Here is a 19,141-nt window from a genome sequence, read left to right on the forward strand (position 1 = left end):
CATGACGTAATGAGACTCAGGTGAAGAGGTGCTAGCTCGTAGCATACCGTCATGTTATGTGCCTGTGTGTACTGATATGTATGTGACTCCTTGGTGCGAGTGCACACGGGTTCAAAAGAGCCAACGCTTTGAAAAAGTCCCACATTCTTCCTTTACAACATTATTACTCTCTGGTTTATTAATGTTGTTTATCTGCGAGGAAGCGTCTGCTTGAGCTGTGAAGAAAAACATCCACAAAGAAGCTTGTGTTCCGTTTTCCTGTAAAAGGAGATAAAACTGTGGGAGAAAGTCTGAGCACACACTGCATGCACAGACTATCTCTCACTCAGCTCAGGTTTGATTTCTTTGTGTTCAATCCCATCCCGCCGCTGGCTAAAATGAAGATGCACATTATTACATGCCTCTTCAATCACTCACAGAGTGACATAACACAACCAGATCAGAACAGTGTCTGTGTTTGTCACAGACAACGACAAGACGGGGAGCAAAGGAGACAGGATGTGAGGGGAGTATTAACCTCCTGTTTCTCTGTTTACTCCTTTCCCTTTACACCCACACCTCTCTGCTACACATGGAGGGAGGGCTGCAGGGACTGGGACCAGGACCAGGACCAGGATTGGGAACGGGAATGAGACTGCAGCTGCGGTTAATTAAATTTTCTAGCCACCACTGGCAGGCATGTTGCTCCTCTTGCAGGGCTATTAGCTTAGTTCTGCCAATTACTGCTCTCCTCCCCAATGTCCTTCCCCTCCTCACCCCTCATGCCATCCATCACACGCTCAGTGCTGCAGATGGAGGCTGACGCCGTCTGATAAAAGCAGAGGCCATGTGAGCAGAAAGAGGCGATAGCTGTTGAAGGAAAAGCTGCTCCATTTCATGTGTGTTTGCAAGGCGCAGAACGCTGTTAATTAGACGGGAGGGCTTAGCACAAGGTGTAAGAGGCGCACACACACACGGACACACTAACACACACACTGTTTCAGTGATGAGGAGCTCAGCAGCTTGTCCTTTGGATCGTGCTGGGACATGGAAGATATGTGTCCCTCCCTCTGACAAGACTGTGTGTGTGTGTGTGTGTGTGTGTGTGTGTGTGTGTGTGTGTGTGTGTGTGTGTGTGTGTGTGTGTGTGTGTGTGTGTGTGTGTGTGTGTGTGTGTGTGTGTGTGTGTGTGTGTGTGTGTGTGAGTCTACACACTCCACATTAACAATCACCAAAATCAGAGAAACATAAACAGAATGCAGAATAGTCCAGATGTTGGAAGCGTTCTGGTATGATGGAGCTTCAGCTCAGGAAAACATTCTGGAGGTTCACCTGCACATACAGACACCTGCAGCAAATTCAGTTCAATCTTCCAATACTAGCATGATTCCCTCTAAAGCCACGCCCCCTAGCTTACATCACGAGCGCCGTTCCTCCAGAAGGTGACCTCAGCTCGTCTCTTCATCGTGTAGAAACGACGTCGTCTCATGTCTCATTCAGCGGTCGGTAAACTCTCAGTATAAACTCTGTCATCAGAGACGAGCTTTGAGAGTGAGCAGGGAGACAGGGAGGCTGTGATTGGTTCATCAGAGAGCAGGGAGGCTGTGATTGGTTCATCAGAGAGCAGGGAGGCTGTGATTGGTTCATCAGGGAGCAGGGAGACAGGGAGGCCTGTGATTGGTTCATCAGGGAGCAGGGAGACAGGGAGGCCTGTGATTGGTTCATCAGAGAGCAGGGAGACAGGGAGGCCTGTGATTGGTTCATCAGAGAGCAGGGAGACAGGGAGGCTGTGATTGGTTCATCAGAGAGCAGGGAGACAGGGAGGCCTGTGATTGGTTCATCAGAGAGCAGGGAGGCTGTGATTGGTTCATCAGAGAGCAGGGAGACAGGGAGGCCTGTGATTGGTTCATCAGAGAGCAGGGAGACAGGGAGGCCTGTGATTGGTTCATCAGAGAGCAGGGAGACAGGGAGGCTGTGATTGGTTCATCAGAGAGCAGGGAGACAGGGAGGCTGTGATTGGTTCATCAGAGAGCAGGGAGACCTGTGATTGGTTCATCAGAGGGCAGGGAGACAGGGAGGCCTGTGATTGGTTCATCAGAGAGCAGGGAGACAGGGAGGCCTCTGATTGGTTCATCAGATTGGTACCTCCTGGCAGACATTGGTTGAAGTTTTTACAGACTTACAAACTGATACAGATGATGGATTTACTTTGTTCTCTCTGCCTTCACTGGAAACATCGTATGATCGTTACCACAGCAACCCCACAGACAGGACGGGGGGCGTCTGCCCACCCGAACCTGATCTGATCACTGACAGTGTCCAGCAGCTGACAGCTGATTGGACATTGGAAATGAGAGATTGGTGCGATGAAAGCGAGGTGTGCTGGATGAACCTGAGCTTGTTCAGTTCTCTGATCACTCAAAGCTCTGTGACTCTTTTCAGACACATTCACACGCTGCTGGCTCAGGGTCCAGTGTCTTGCTCAAGGACACGTAGCTGGGGATCAAACCCTCGACCTTCAGTGACGACCGACTCTACCATTAAGCCACAGCCACCCAAAAATGATTTTTATGGTCTGAAAAATAGATCAATAATCAGCGGCACATGGAAGGAAGCCTTCAGAGGAGAGCTTCTTCACTCACAGTAAGACACAGCAGAGTCCTTTTCAGAGGGCCTCATGGTATGTTCCTGCGACCTCGCACACCTCAGAACGTCCTGCTCGCCATTCACTTCAACCCGTTTAAGTTCAGTTAGCGTAGCAGTCAAAGAAAAAGCTTTCAGCTGCTGTGAACGTTAAGAAGACGAGCTTTGTAAGGGAAGTGAGTGTTCCCATGGTCTCTATGCTGCAGCCCTGCTGCTCATAATGACACAGCTAAGTGTAGTTGTATTTACTCACTGTGTTCGAGACCTCTGAGGGGGACTGAAATGAACTTACACAGACCGTTCAGGATCAGAAGACTCCTCAGTCAGGCTGCATGTGTGTGTCTAGACTTCCTCTCTCCTCTATAGTATAAGTGCCTGCCTGACATGCATTTTCCCTTCCACACAGACAAAGCATCAGTCCACCAAACTCAGACGTCTCCTGCAGGAAACACAGCAGACAAATCCACTTAATAATCTACATTTACAGCGTTGAGGACGTCCGCGGGGCACAAACAGCCCCGAGCCGACCGGGAGGGGAAACAGAATTACTCTGAAGGCTCCAAAGCACTAAAAATACGAAGGACTGGCCCGTCTGTCTGCTGTGTTGGAAAATAAAATCACTTCCACGTCAGCTGTTTGCCCCTGCAGAACACAGAGCTCTGTGTGGTTTTACAGCACAAAGTGGTAGACTAAGAAAAGGAGCCTGTACTTATAAAGCCATATTTAATGGAAGAAAAACACGGGCAGTTTAAAGCACACAGGCTGAGGCTCAGCTCGCATTGTGACAGGCCACTATCAGTGAGGCCAGAGGAAGAGAGACCTAAAGCTGCACACACACACACACACACAGGAGAGGAGCTAATGAATGAAGGAGAGGGAGAAAAGAGATTTAGCGAGGGGGAGGGAGGATAATGAGTGAGAAGGGGAAAAGGAAGCCTCCCTCCGTTCTGTCCTCCTTGTCTTGTGGTGCAGGGTTATTTTTAGCTCCGATGGGGAGCAACACGGTGCTGTAAAGGCAATCATTTCTGCTGCAGCACAGCCATCGCTCAGGCTACACCCACACCCACACACACACACACACACATGTGCACTGCACCCTTTCATGTATGTGCAGTGCCATGAGGTAGAAGTATCAGTGGAGCTGTCAGTGGCCGCTAACTTGTATGGATTTTCACTCTTTAAGGCCGCAGCCTCACAGATCTCCGCAGCATGACATCCACCTCCATCCATCCAAAGTCTCCAAACCGCAGTTTGGAAACTCGTCTCCCTCCTTCCCTGAACAGAAACCCTTCAATGTCTTGATTTTTAAAAGGCCAACTTTCCAACATGAGAGTGCTCCTCAAAACGCTGAAGCACGAAGACCAGCGTCAAACCCAGGCCTGCAGACACACAGCTGTGCAGAGCTTCAGCAGAGGGAGGAGAGTCAGGCTCAGCATGCTTCTCTCAGCTCCTGCTCACACCTCAGCATGGCCGTTCAAAGACTGATCAAACCTCCAAACAGCGACGTGTCGTCAAAGTCTTCATATCTGAGGTCTAATGATAAGTGTGAAGAGTTTAAGAGATGTGGTGTCATCGTTACCGTGGAAACAGACTTTGTATGGTACAGTGTTACTACATGATCGGGTTTGGTTCCCCTGTGAACACCTCCGTCCTCCTCCTATGGAAGACCACTGTCCTACTCTGTGTCTCCTTTGTCTTTATTTAGAGACAGGTCAGGACAGGTCGGGTTTGAACCTCTGCCGCCCGCTTGAAGGACTCCATCCTCTGCACACGGGGCGCACACACGAACCACTAGGCCACCGGTGCCCCTTTACATGGTGAATTAACACAATTCATTTATTGACCTTCACATGGAGAGACAATCGGACACATTACTTTAAGAATTTGTCTTTGTGTAAATGAAATTCATTCTGAATCTTCTCTGCTACCCAGCATGCACTGCTCCTTTACAAACACCCCAGCTTCAAATCTATCAAATAATCATACAAACCCTCTGAAGGGCCCGTCTGCGTTTTCTACTGCACCACTCTCTTAATATAAATCATCCATGCACAAGGATCCAAACATGTCAGTGAGCAGGTATCAAACCCACCAGGGTCAGGATAATCCACATGGACCCGTCTGAGCCTGCGAGCGGGGGAGGAGCCCGTGCACGGTGATAAGTATGCATGTGTGAACATGGTGCAGGACACTCATAAAAATCCAACAGCTGCTGGGCCTCCAGGTGGCATTTTTCAGGCTGAAAGGTGCAGAAGAAGCTGTCCTGCTCTTGTGTTCACTCCGATGGTGGAGAAAAGACGAGTGCACGTCATGACACGTCATGTTCTGGCTCTCTGAATGGAGGCGCCGAGGGAAACTTGTCTCCTCGTATGTAGATGAAATGTGGAGTCGCAGACGGCCGTGGACTGATTCAGTCATGAAGTCAATGTGGTGTTAGCAGACTTCATTTACAGACAGAGGAGGAAATGTTTATCCTGATCCCTGGACAGTCTCCTGTCTTTGACAGAGTCGGCAGAGTGAGAGGGACAGACAGGTGGTAATGCAGCGAGGCTCAGATGAAGTAAAGGAACATTCTGCTCATCCTGATATAGATGCTGTTTGGACATGGCCCTCTGAGGGGGCTTTTCTTCTTGCTCTCTTCTTGGCCCAGGTTTAGACATAGTGAGCAGAGCAACACTTTAATGGATCAAGGCTGCAGTTTTCATTCAGACTGATGTTCACTTGTCTCTTTGTTATTGACTCTGCAGAACGTTGTGTTTGCAATGCACTTAATGTAACAGCAGTCAGAGGGATATGATCAGGTATTTATTGTGTCCGGCCTCCCTCATGTTTACCACCCTACCTTGACAGATCTGGTGAAGTTTTCCAGCCTCAGCATAAAGTCAGGTGTCTAGAACATTCATGTAGCATGACTTGACTATGCACAGTGTTGGATCATGGCAGCCGACTCCCTCCCTCCCTGACTGGAATCTAGAAGCAGAGTTCACTGCAGACAGGTATCGGAGAGGACCGGCTTCAATCATATCTGCTTAACAGGCTTCAAAGGAACACTTCCTGTATGGGAGGTGACAGCCTTAAGACGACCAATTCATATCCAGAGACGATCCAGCGTTATCGGCTAATCTTATAAGAAATAATTATCAATATATAGTTCTAATTTTATTAGGAATATATATAAACGTTGTGTTTTCATCAGCCTGTTTGAAAGGTGGTGTTTGGTGTGTTGCTCTTACCGGTGATGAGCTCTCGTACTTCCATGTCGTTGGTCTTCCTCAGCAGGCGGATGAGGCCCGGGATGCCGTCACAGTTCTTGATGGCCACCTTGTTGTCGTTGTCTTTGCCGTAGGAGATGTTGCGCAGGGCGCCACAGGCCTTTCGGTGCACCTCAGATTTGGGGTGATCCAGCAACCCGACCAGAACAGGGATGCCCTTCAGCTGCCGCACATCCTTCTTGATCTTGTCGTTCTCGTAGCACAGGTGTTGCAGGTAGGCGGCTGCGTTGGACTTGACCGGGTCGATGGGGTGCCCCAGCATGGCGATGACCTCGGGAAGGTCTGGATCACGCCAGCGAGGGTCCTTGCGGATGCTGTCGATGGACGGTGAGCGCCGGCCGCCCATGCGGTCCAGACTGGCCATGCTGCCCCTCTCCGGCTGGGCGAGCGGCGCTGAATACATGCCGTGGATGTACGGGTGGCGCTCATCGATCAGCTCGGCCTCCACGGGTTCGTCCGCGTACCCTCTGGAATAAGACAGAAGAGAGGACGGTGAGGACAAGGGAGACGGACGAGGTGACTCACAGAGAGACGAATTAGGCAGCCGGGGGAAAGAGGTGAGAGACGCTGACTAATGAGGGGACGAATGAGGACAGGGTGAGTGAGAGGTGAGAGACGTGGGCGGCGGAGGGGAGCAGGACGGTTTGTGGGACGACAGGACGTGATGTGTGGTTTGGATCCCTTATTAACAGGCCTGTCAGAGGTACTGCAGCAGCAATCCACTGCAATAAGAGTGATATGGTAAGCAAGACTACTTATTATTCCTCGCTGTCAGGTGGTGGCAACAAACATGTCAGACTTGAACAAACAAAGTCTCAGACAGAGAGAGAGTGATTGAGAGACAGGAAGAGACTGCACAAAGAGAAAGCAGGCGCTTCACAAAGAATCGGAGACGTAGCAGCACCAAAGGAAACGCTTTGAAGAAAAGTCTTGTGAAGTCTTTTTGGGGTTTTTTCAGGAAGTCACCACATACAGTGGAGAAAGAATTTAAAGTCCTGTCCCGGAGGGAACAGAGGAAGGAGCTGTGCTGTCCCCCCAGGGAAGAGTACGAGTCCCTGTGATGCCCCCGGGGGCTCCCTTTCCTCACAGCGCTCAACACTAGCATGCAGCTACTGAAATGTTAATGGGCTTCTCTGCTAGCATTAGCCTCATTAGCAATGCTTCTAGGGATGTCAGCAGCGTGCTCATTTTTAACTGATGGAAATAAGTGTGTGTGTGTGTGTGTGTGGGGGGGGGGGGGATTTGTTGAGGGTTTCCCTTCACTGACTCTCACAGTCTGTGATCTGCACTCTGGGGTTCTCTCCTCCAAAGGCAGCCTCATCAATCGTCCAGCAGAACACGGCTCAGCATATCGGTGCTGAATCCCAATGACGGATCATTTGTTGCTGGAGTGCAGGCAACTTATTTCACTTTAGGCTCTTCAGTCGTAAGGGGAATATTTCACTTGTAGAGCCCACTCAAAGGGCGGAGTCAGGGAGGCACATTTCACAGCGACACACACGTTACAGTTCATCTATTTTTCAGAACTTCTTGAACTTTTTGAAAAGGCAGCGAGTCGGCTCGGAGGATGAGAGAGCGTGTGGTGAGGGAAAGTTATGACCAGGGGAGAGGGAGTTAATGAGGGTTGTGTACTCCCCCCCCCCTCCCCCCACAGTTTGAGACTTGTTTATCCTCGTTACATATAAGCTTGCCTCCTCTCACCATCTTTGATGTATGGCGGTTGGTGGTGCAACAAAATGGCGAGCCAACAACAGCGGTTAGCAGGGAGCTCCAGACCGAGCTTTAATTTTAATGAGTTTTATGTTAATTATGTGTTTTTACAGTTCTTCCCAGGCATGCTGGGGGGGGGGGTGTTGCTCTGCGTGCCTCCTCACTCCCCCGCTCCAGTGTGTTCCTCTGTCGTCTCTTTACGCCAGCCTCGCAGCAGCAGATCTGCTTTTATGGCACGACGTTGAGCATTTCACTGCCAGGGAAATCGATACAAGATGAAGTGGGGGAAAAAAGCTCCTGCTGGAGCAGTGTAACGAGATGCTAAATCCCCTATTCAGTTCAATGGAAAAGAGATTAATAGCGCTGGAGTGAGGTCCCGCGTCCAGCGGAGCACAGAGCTGAACGGCTGCATCAAACTTTGAGTGTCACGGGCACATGCTCCTCGTCTTCACAACAAGCTTCTCTTACTTTCAGAGACGACTGCTCTATCCTTTCGTCACTTTAACTTCTCGCTGCTCCTCTGTTGTTTCAGAGTCGAGTCGAGACGCAGAGAGAGAAAGCATGAAGGAGACACAGGTCGGATCTGAACCTGAGCCGTCCCCGTGGTGCACGCTACGACAGCGGCACACCTCGCTGCTTCTCTTTTAATCCTGGGAGACCTCTGCACACAGCACTGCAGTCTCATGCTCTTATATGGGCATTTGTCTATTTTAATTAGGACTAACAGGTATGTATTTAGAGTGGACTCTAACCACTGAGCCACAGCCGTCTTTGAAGTGACACAAACGAACCTGGAGTTGCACACAGCTCAGTTTAATGACTCTGGTACTGTATGCAGTCTGTCTCTGAATATGTGACAGCCACAGTAAGTGTTGCAACTCTGAGGTTTGGAGAAGACAGTGAACGCCTCACAGACTGCAGGGAACGGGAGGCCGGCGTGCGAGTATGCGTGCTGGTGCTGCTTGTTGCTGCACACATGGAGACCGTCACGCAGCTTTTAAGTGCTTCAGGATATTGGACATGACGAGGCGGCCCTCGTACAGAAAGGGCAGTAAACAATCACAGCGTCTTCATCCTGCATATCTCTCCCCGTCTCTCTTTCAACTTCTCATTATCTGCTGTGTTTTTTTATTCTGTCACACACTTCAACACACACACGAGATGTACAGTTGTGCAGATCGTGGCTGATTTAGATTTGGGCCGATGCGGGGGGTGGAGAGGGGCGTCGCGGGGCAGAGTGATGGGAATGTCAGGATTTGCATTTAAATTGGCGCCATTGTGTGTACAGGGAGGGGTTTATTCATAGGATGTGAAAGGGCTGTGTGCGGCGCTCGGAGCGTGATTACAGCGGATCACTCTCCTCATGTTAATGGAGCAGCTAAATGTGCTGGGCGATTCCTGTGTATCTGTGCACTCATCTTTGAATAAGTGTGTGTTTCCTTTTGTTTTAAGGCACAAAGACTGGAGGATAAACAGATAGAGCAGATAGGAGATGTGTGGATGTGCAGCACTCCTCTATTCAGCCGTCACTGCCTCACCGTCCTTTAAAAGCTGACCGTCCTGACCCTGTGCTCCAACGGGCCCGTGAAAGCACAACGACTGGCAAGAAGATGTTTGCAGCTCACATGCACACTCAACATCTCTGTGCTGTTTATGAGCTCTTCTCTGCCCATTTTGAATTATGGGCAATAATCCTTTTATGATGCACAAGAGTCTTTGCACGACGGAGAAGAAAGAGGAAATTAAAAAAAAGAAAAGGCAGAGTGTTTATTCCTCACATTATTTAGAAGACGTTCTGTGTGTCTTTATTCGATTAAAGGAGAGCGGCATCGCTTCCAAGTTTGCAGGAGAGGCTTTAATCACAAGCAGGATGTTTAACTCTCACTCACAGCGGGTAGAGGGAGGGGCTAAGGGCTGGTGAGTCAGATCACTTCCACTGGGACTACAGACACCGCTGCATTAGAATGAAATACTCCCCTCTCAATTAAGGGATGAGGACGTGTGTGTGTTCAGTGGGTGTGTTGTGGCGACCCTCAGGTGCAGGTGGGCAGGTGCAGCAGAGCGAAGTCGCCCAAGAAGAGATGAGCCATTAGAGAGTGGCTTAAAGACGCCCCCGAAGACTGGCAGAGTTCAAAAGCGGCTATTAATCACACTGGTAATAGGACACACACACACACACACACGGATACACACTGTTAGACTTACACAAGGCAGGAGAGAGAGAGAGAGAGAGAGGGAGGATCTAAACGTTCATTATCTGTCACACGTGAGCAGAGATAAAACACGCTTCAAAAGGGGAAAATCAGTGAAATCCTATGATCAGCATGAAAGCCTTCATGTTGACCAGTGTTCAGTGTTTGTTGCATTTAAAATGTGACCTGCGCCGAGACCTGGAGGGAAAACCAGCCCAGGATAGAAGTATCCAGGACTGAGCCGAGAAGCACGAGTCCTCTGAGCTCTACTGTTGTCAGAGCCGTGTTCACATCCTGTTTACATCCTGTTTACATGGTGTTCACATCCTGTTTACATGGTGTTCACATCCTGTTTACATCCTGTTTACATGGTGTTCACATCCTGTTTACATGGTGTTCACATCCTGTTTACATCCTGTTTACATGGTGTTCACATCCTGTTTACATGGTGTTCACATCCTGTTTACATCCTGTTTACATGGTGTTCACATCCTGTTTACATCCTGTTTACATTGTGTTTACATGTGTTATATCCTGTTTACATCCTGTTTACACTTGTTTATGTCGTGTTTACATCCTGTTTACATCCTGTTTACACTTGTTTATGTCGTGTTTACATCCTGTTTACACTTGTTTATGTCGTGTTTACATCCTGTTTACATCCTGTTTACACTTGTTTATGTCGTGTTTACATCGTGTTTACGCTTGTTTATGTTGTGTTTACATCGTGTTTACACTCGTTTATGTTGTGTTTACATGTGATTACATCCTGTTTACATCCTGTTTACACTTGTTTACACTTGTTTATGTCGTGTTTACATCCTGTTTACGCTTGTTTATGTCGTGTTTACATCGTCTTTACATCGTGTTTATGCTTGTTTATGTCGTGTTTACATCCTGTTTAAATCCTGATTACACCCGTTTATTTCGTTTTTACATATTGTGTTTACATGTGCTTACATCCTGTTTACATCCTGTTTACACTTGTTTATGTCGTGTTTACATCCTGTTTACATCCTGTTTACGCTTGTTTATGTCGTGTTTACATCGTCTTTACATCGTGTTTACGCTTGTTTATGTCGGGTTTACATCCTGTTTACACTAGTTTATGTCGTGTTTACATTATGTTTACATTGTGTTTACATCCTGTTTACATTGTGTTTACATTGTGTTTACATCCTGTTTACATTGTGTTTACATTGTGTTTACATCCTGTTTACATTGTGTTTACATGTGCTTACATCCTGTTTACATCCTGTTTACACTTGTTTATGTCATGTTTACATCGTCTTTACATCGTGTTTACGCTTGTTTATGTCGTGTTTACATCCTGTTTACACGAGTTCATGCCGTGTTTACATCGTGTTTACATTGTTTACATTGTGTTTACATCCTGTTTACATGGTGTTTACATTGTGTTTACATGGTGTTTACATCCTGTTTACATTGTGTTTACATGGTGTTTACATTGTGTTTACATGGTGTTTACATCCTGTTTACATTGTGTTTACATGGTGTTTACATCCTGTTTCCATGGACGGGACAGCCTTGTGTTTCAAACCGTTTTAGTCGAGGACGAAAGGAAAGAAGAAGAACATTGTCACTGATCATTTGGAGGTTACGTAACAGTGTTTAGCTCATTCTGTGTTTGTTTATGTGCAATATGAAGCTACAGGTATGCTAACTTCAGCTTGCTAATAACACAACGAGGGCCACGGGAGATCGCAGCTTGCTCTTAATGGTGCGAGGTCACGGTGCATTCGAGTCCTTTGTGTGAAAGCGAGTGAGAGAGTTTGGAGGTGTGTCTCTGGAGGAGGGCGAAGGGGTCTGTGTACGTATCGACTTTCATCTGCAATTAGCCGGGCCGCAGAGCGTTAAAAGTAGCTTTTAACATCCGTGTGTGTTTGTGCAATCACAGAAGCAGCCGTCGCCATGTTGTGTTTGTGTGGAAGTGTGTATGAAGCTGTCGGGGCGTTGTTGTGACACATGTGAGGCAGGCTACAAATTGCCTGTCACAGCAAGCTCCTCTCACGAGGCGGAGAGGGGAGTGACTCATTTTCTGAAGACTTGAACTGAGAGTGTGTGTGTGTGTGTGTGTGTGTGTGTGTGAGAGAGAGAGAGGGGGGTGTAGTGTGTGAAAGTGTCAGACTGAAGTCAAAAGTGTGTGAAGAAACAGTGTGATTAGGCGTCTGCTGCTTCACGCCTCAGAGGCCGTTCACGTGTGCATGTTGTAAATGAGAGCATGTAAACAAGCTGAGTAAAGAAAGGTCCAGAAACAGAAGCCACGCAGCCACCAGCGAGCCAGCAGAACCTGGAATTCACAATCACCTTGGATCAGTAAAGACAGGAGAAGAAGAAGAGAAGCTCTCTGTCTACCTGGACTCTAAACCCTGGCTGCGTTTAACTTGAGGGTGGACACTTATCTTCCAGCCCCTCCCTTGGGCAGAAATGAACTGATTGGAAGCTATTAGGAGAGAGTCCATTTTGGGATGTTATTGTGGGGAGCTAACAGGTTTTTTATTCCCAGCTCACTGGAGACAGGGTTTACTCCTCTCAACACGGGCTGCACTAAAAAGGAGAGGCTTGGAGAGATAACTGACAAAGCTCTCTGAGCTCCTGTAACCTCCCCTTCTCCCCTGAAGCTCTCAAATCATTCCCCCCTCTTTACGTCCAACACGTCCATCTGCAGGAAAGTGCCAATCAAAGACTTCTTCTCCCAGACAAATAATGAAGGAAGATTTCGTGGCTGGATGAAGACAGGGATTCTTTATTCTCTCTCATGCTCTCAGGTCTGATCACTTTCCGTGTGTGCGCTCAGTGTGCAGCATGAAAAGAAGAAAAATCAACGTGCACACCTTCACCAAACTAAAATCTCCTGCGAGCTCCCGTACGACCTACACAGGGTATTAACTCCAGGGTTAGATACTGGAACACAACATGCCCACTTTCACTGCCTTCAATCTTTGGGGTTTACGCTCACCTGACTCTGGGCCCATCTCGAAGAGGTTCTCGGTGGGTGCGACCCCGGTTGGCCCCCTGCAGGGTGCGTCGGTTGGCAGTCGAGTAATCGGGCTCCAATTCGTAAGGCTCCTCCTCCTCAGGGCCCAAGCTGCGGCGATCATCCTCCAGGCCGTACGGCTCGGGCTGGAAGCGCTCTGGCTGTGAGCGGTTCAGATCCACGGTGCTGCTCCCCATCGGCACCTGGGGCTGGGCGACATGGCCGTAGTCATCCTTCCGTATGGGGAGCGTGTAGCTGTTCTCCGGCCGGTAACTGTTCGGGATGTAGGGGTAGCGCGGCGGCCGGAAGTTGACGCCACGGGACAGACTGCCGTAGTTGTCTGTCAAGTCTGCGTAGCCATCGTGCAGGCCATAGTGGCGAACATACTGGCTCTCGGGGGCCTCGCCGTAGGAGTCGTTGTAGGAGTTGTTGTAGGAGCGTGTCAGGGTGGACGTGGCTTGAGGAGTGATGAAGCGGTCGCCTCCATTCTTCATGTAGCGCCGGTCGATGGAGTCGGTGTAGCTGCCGAGTGGGGAGGTGCCATCAGGGAGGGGCAAGCCGTCAGGACCGAGCGGCACCTGGCGCACCGTCCGCGTGGTCACCGTCTTCACCATCTTGGTCACCTGCAGAGAGGCACACATTCACCTGTGAGGCCGGCTGCATGACATCATGAAGGACAACAACACTCACAGTCGTGCTGTAATGTTTGAGCTGCACACACACACACACACACACACACATGCTTCCTACAAAGCACAGGTGTGCTGCTTGGTTCAGATCACATGACTGTGTTAGAAACCTGACTGTGAAGGACTCAGGGGAACAGGATGAGCTTTGATCTTAACTCAATATATTTGATCAATATCAGATTGTTTTCGTATCAGCACCAAAAAGTCCATAACAGGCCCGGCCCTACTTTGGAGAACTGTGACAAATAGTATGTGGCTCAGCAGGTAGAGTCAGTCGTCTCGGGGGTTCGATCCCCGGCTCCTGCTGATGTGTCCTTGGGCATGGACTTATGGTGTAAAAGCACTAGACTCAAACCCACTCACCATTTCAATGTTGAAGCCATAAAACTCGATGTCTTCACACTGTGGACTCTCACAGACTCAAACAAGGATTTTTCAGGCTGAATTAGAGAGGACTACTTTTCTCATCATCACACCAAAACTGAAACAAACGTCGAGGTGAGGCAGCACCTTTAGTTCTGGCTTTCAGGGGCTGACCTCCAGATGAAAGGCTGTGAAGCTGATGGTTTAATAGTGTTGTGTACTGAGGGAGGAACATGGGTTGTTATGGAGGTGCATTCTAACTGTCCAACATCTGCACAGATTCTGAACATAGATTGGTAGTTGTTGACGTGAGTTTGGAATAATTAATTCTATGCTTAGTGTGTTATAAGAGGAATACTGTCCTCCAAATCTTAACCTGAGAAGGTGCATGTATGTATTTTTAGATATTGATGGTAGATGATCTTGGAGTGCTCCACTGGACCTTGGATCCGTTTTGTCCCTGTGGGCATCACGGCAGCATCCCACTGTAGCTGGAGGACTTCGACAAGCAGACCTGCACCTATCTGTCACTCAGGCTCACTTCCTCCTGTGCAGCTCCACTTCCTGCGCTGTCCCTGAGGGCGGCGGCCTGCAGACTTATAGACAGCTAACCGCCCTCTCACTGCGCGCTCCTCATCCATACAGAAACCAATTTGCTGCCCAGTGAATTCTGCTGCGGCCGATAATTGGCTATTTTGCACCGGGGCCATAAATTCATCTTCCAAATTAATGAGTCTGATGGAAATTAATCGTCAGCTGCGGGGGTGCAGGTTGACGCAGATTGTGTTGTGCATGACGAGCTGTTGCAGACAGGTCTGTTTTCACTTGATGTGAAGTTGTGGGGGGGGGGGGGGGGGGACAAGGCTAATTCCTGCATCTGATGGGTTTTAATTTCAACCCCAGCCCTCTTAATTGTAATGTGTTTTCTTTATTTTACCACCAATGCAATAATTGAGGTTGTAATCAGCAGCGAGGGAAGGCATGTAAGCATGTGAGGGAACCACAGCCAAGCATTAACTCTACAGAGAGGGGGCCAGAGCTGAGAAGCACAAACAACATGGCATCCTCATTAACGTGCTGAAGACAAACAGGAATCTTCTCTGGCCTTGTTTCTTGATTACGCCCTGACTGTGAGCTACATTACAGAGCCCAGCTTCATTTCCATACACTCAGTAATTACAACGCTTGTTTCTGCTGCCAGTCACACTCAACTCTGCAAGCTTCAAAACAAAGAGCTGCTTAGGTGGATTCACATTAAACAAAGTGTATGTGTGACCTCAGGATCAGCAGCTCAGATCCCTCCTCCTGATGCAGAGAGAGAACCAAGACTGAGCCAGCCAAGGCTGCGCTGCTGCTCGTCAGCCGTCGCTCCAGGGTTTATACAAGACTGAATGTCAGATCCTAAATGGACATTTAGTGATTTCTCCTTCCACATGTCGCTTCACTGAGGCCTTCCAGATGGACAATAAAGTCACAATGCTTTTCTTCAAAGCTTGTAGATTTGATATCTCCTGTTTATTTACCATCACATGCTTGTCTCTTCTAATGCAGCCTCCCAGCGCTGAGGGGAATGAATGCTACTGTTTCCCATCATGCACAGCTGCAGCTCGTAGCAACACAGCCTTTTAGGCGGTCTGCAAAGTCTGCAAAGGGAGCCATCACACACTTTTCAAACACTCTTTGATGTCCTCTCAAGTTCAGGAGGCGGCGGGGGGGATGGGGGGGGGGGGGTCTGAAATATGCTGAAGACGGGTAAACAGGGTTGAAAGAGAGTGTGAGTGTAAGTATTAGCTCATGCTAACACATGTAGGTCTACTTCTGCAATGACAGCTGTACTGAGAAGTGTCTGAAACAAGCACAGGCAGTTAGACGCCGGACTGAACTGTTTATAAAGCTGTTAGACACGGAGGGACGGGCAGCAGGCGTCAAACGGTCCACTTTACAGCACTGTAAGAGCTTTCACCAGCGCTGAGCCATTCGCTTTATTGACAGCTTCAATGGACGTGGTGACGGGGGGGAGTATTTCAGATTTTAAAGCAGCCATTGATTCTTCATAGGAGTATATGTGAGGGTCCTGTTTCTAAGTGTGAGTCCTCTTAAAGCATGAAGTTAGACAAGCAGGCGAACACAGCAAAAATCACACGGGGCTCGGCGTCCTTTACTGGCTCTTTGTCAGACAGGTTGGGGGTGGAGATGGAGACCGGGGTGGGGGTCCTTGTGGCGGGCCTGGACTCAGTCACCATCACAGGGTGGTAGGTCCGTCGAGTGATGGTTTTCACCACTTTGGTTACCTAGAGGTGGAGGGACGATGGGGTAGAGGTCTCAGCCTTACACACTTTGAGGTGGTTTGCACTTTCAAAGACGATTCACTGTGATTGCATGGCGGCTCCTTTCCTCTGACATCACACTCAAACCTTGTTATAACGTCCTACTGCTGTGTACCAGCCATCCATTATCCATAACACTTATCCTGTTAGGGGCCACAGGGGGCTGGAGCCCATCCCAGCCGTCACACGGAGAGAGGAGGGCTAAATACTGCACAGGTCACCGATCGATGGAAGGGCTAAAGACACACAACCATTCATACACACACTCGAGCTAACCAAAGGAGCACGCCTCCAGACTCAAGCAAGAAGACCGACCACGCCAAGACCCTGACCAGGCCGAGACCCTGACCAGGCCGAGACCCGGACCAGGCCAAGACCCAGACCAGGCCGAGACTCGGACCAGGCTGAGACTCGGACCAGGCCGAGACTCGGGCCAGGCCGAGACCCTGACCAGGCTGAGACTCGGACCAGGCCTAGACTCGGACCAGGCCTAGACTCGGACCAGGCATGTACTTTGACGTTAATTTAGCTTTGTGTTGACACTATTTAAATATCACCACGGTGTGAAATTGTTAGCTAACTGTAATGTTAGCTAGTCAACAGCTGTGAGCTGTAGTGACTTATCTGTAGATACCTTTTTATCCTCACTAATAATAAGAAGCAACATTGTTGATAACACAAAGTCATGACAGCTCATTTAATGTGTTACTAGCAAACAATCTTAACTTAACGTTTAAGCTCGGAATATTTTCAGTCGGAGTCGTTCCTGTTTCGCTCCGCGGAGGGCAAACACTGGAAAGTGAAAACAGATGGTTGTACAGGAGCGACACAGCTGCACAGACACTGAAGGTTGATGAACAAGATCGAAATCATCACGCAACAAGTACGCCTCGTTTAACTTCTTCTTGTGTCTGACAGATCACTGTGCATGCTCACATCGTGTCTCTAATAATCCTGCACATACTTCACTGTGGCTCCCCGCTCGCCGCTCAGCAGTCAAAGTGCTTTTTAATTTGATTGTGCGGTCCGTCTTGACTCTCATTGGCTCATATCCAGAGTTAGGAGGAGGTGCGCTGCATTTATTGGCACGCCTGAGCTCCTCCTCCTACATGACTGGAGTTTCATTCAGTCAGCGTCTGCCAGCAGGAAGCGAGGGCTGGACGGAGGCCAAGGGGAAAGCATGGCGAGCTGGGACAGGAGGACAAACGAGGACCTGATTATGCACGTCCATGTGCTCTGTGTTTGTACACACATTAAGGCCTCTGGTCCAAACGACTTGAAGTGGAATTGATTGAAATGGAACAAGCAGTTTATGTGCCACTGAAAGGACACTCATATTTTTAATCTTAGACGAAAACTTCCCCCTTTCTGCACACACACACACACACACAGCCGTCTCTCTTTCACTGACATTAATATTACAGCTCCTTCTCCAGCATTACAACGTGTAGCTGGAAACATGTTTACAGCTAAGAAACATGTTTTGCTCGTAGATGAAGGAGAGTGGAGAAGCTTCCCTGTAGCAGTCAGACAGGAGACAACCATCAGGGGAAGAGGCGTGAGCTAGCACTAGACCAGACAGTGTGGTTCAAAAGAAGAGATGAGCACATAAATAAAAGTGTGAGCTGTGAAATGCAGAGACTTAAAAAGGGGGGGATGAGAGTGAGAACAACATGTAAGTGAGGCAGAGAGAGGAGCAGAACACTGAGGGGAAACGCTGGTGTCTCTGCACTGTGACGCTGCAGAGCGAAGTTAGCTTCCAGAAGTTCACCCTGAACAATAATCTGCTTCTCTCCTCAGAGTGACTTCCAGAAAAGCCCAGCTCCTTCCCACCGTGCAGCGCTGCCTCCGTCTTCCCTGTCTCGATTAGTGTGATGACTGCACACGTCTGTGTGTGCGTCTCCCCGAAGAAGTCCTGAGTATGAATGCATAAGAAATCATGTGAGCGTGTGTGAGAGTGTGTGGCCAATCGGCTGGCAGTAAACAGGCTGGAGGGCAATGGGCCGTCCCTGATGAGGGCTTAGAGCAGGCTTTTTAATGACACTTTCACAGTCCCAGGAGAAGCCCAGTGTACATCTGAATCCACAGTGTCAATGACCTGCTCCACAAGTGTTTTTAAAACTTAGCTTTGTCTTTCGTACGCAAACAGCTTCTCAGGCCACTGAAACACACCTTCTGTCTCACACACACTGCACACACACACTTACTTTCCCACTGCGGTGACCTGCAGAGAATGAAACTGTCCTTCCCAAAGAATGGCGAGCACACGTGAGCATGTCGAGGACGTCAGTGTTGACGTGGCGAGCTGATGACAGGTGTTTATTTAGCGTGTGTGGACCCAACCACGTCTTACATTTACTGCTTCTTCTTTTATTTCCAAAATGGAAAACAGGTCAAATCCTTTTCTCCATGCAGCAAAAGTGATGTGCATTGATTTAGAAAAGGCAGCTCCTCAAAGCTCGGCCCTGCGTCCATGTTCCTGTTTGAGGAATACATGATTACTAACTTTGAGTTCTTCTGAGAAACAGCAGCACCTTACCTGAACTACAACATAGACTGAAACACCAGGGGACATGTAAGCCTCTTTTACAAGTCAGAGTTCATTATTCCTAACACCAGAGTTAGACGAGCCCTCGGGATGTTAACATGAACTCAATTAATTCAACTCACTTCCTGTCCTCTGCAATAAGTCACTATTTAAACACTTAGCCTTAATGAGGTTTGTGAGTCTTAGTTTAACGGGCTTTTTAACTAATCATACTGTCTGTTTTTTGATTGTTTGAAGTGCATGAAATGAAAGAAGATAAAATGAGCCTGGCTGTTAGCGCACGTCCCCATGTATAGTCCTCCATGTGGACTTCTTCACTTGTCTTTCAAGCAGAAGGTCGGGGGTTCGATCCCCAGCTCCCGCAGCCACGTGTCCGATGTGTCCTTTGGCAAGACACTTTGGTGGCTCCCGCTGCTTCGT

At 48.7% G+C, this 19,141-nt stretch overlaps 1 protein-coding gene across 9 annotated transcripts in view; it reads right to left on the reverse strand.

Annotated features, from left to right (window-relative positions):
- The window catches only part of arvcfb (ARVCF delta catenin family member b), a 117,190-nt gene that overhangs the window by 49,661 nt on the left and 48,388 nt on the right, over window positions 1-19,141 (reverse strand). For all 9 annotated transcript variants that reach the window (XM_079363697.1, XM_079363696.1, XM_079363700.1 and 6 more), the window contains 2 exons: window positions 12,777-13,417; window positions 5,856-6,361 (listed from right to left, as the gene is read on the reverse strand). In XM_079363697.1, the coding sequence (XP_079219823.1) occupies window positions 5,856-6,361; window positions 12,777-13,417 (1,147 nt within the window). The remainder of the gene's footprint in view (window positions 1-5,855; window positions 6,362-12,776; window positions 13,418-19,141) is intronic.

This window comes from Symphodus melops, assembly GCF_947650265.1.
Source record: "Symphodus melops genome assembly, chromosome: 1".
Lineage (NCBI taxonomy): Eukaryota > Metazoa > Chordata > Actinopteri > Labriformes > Labridae > Symphodus > Symphodus melops.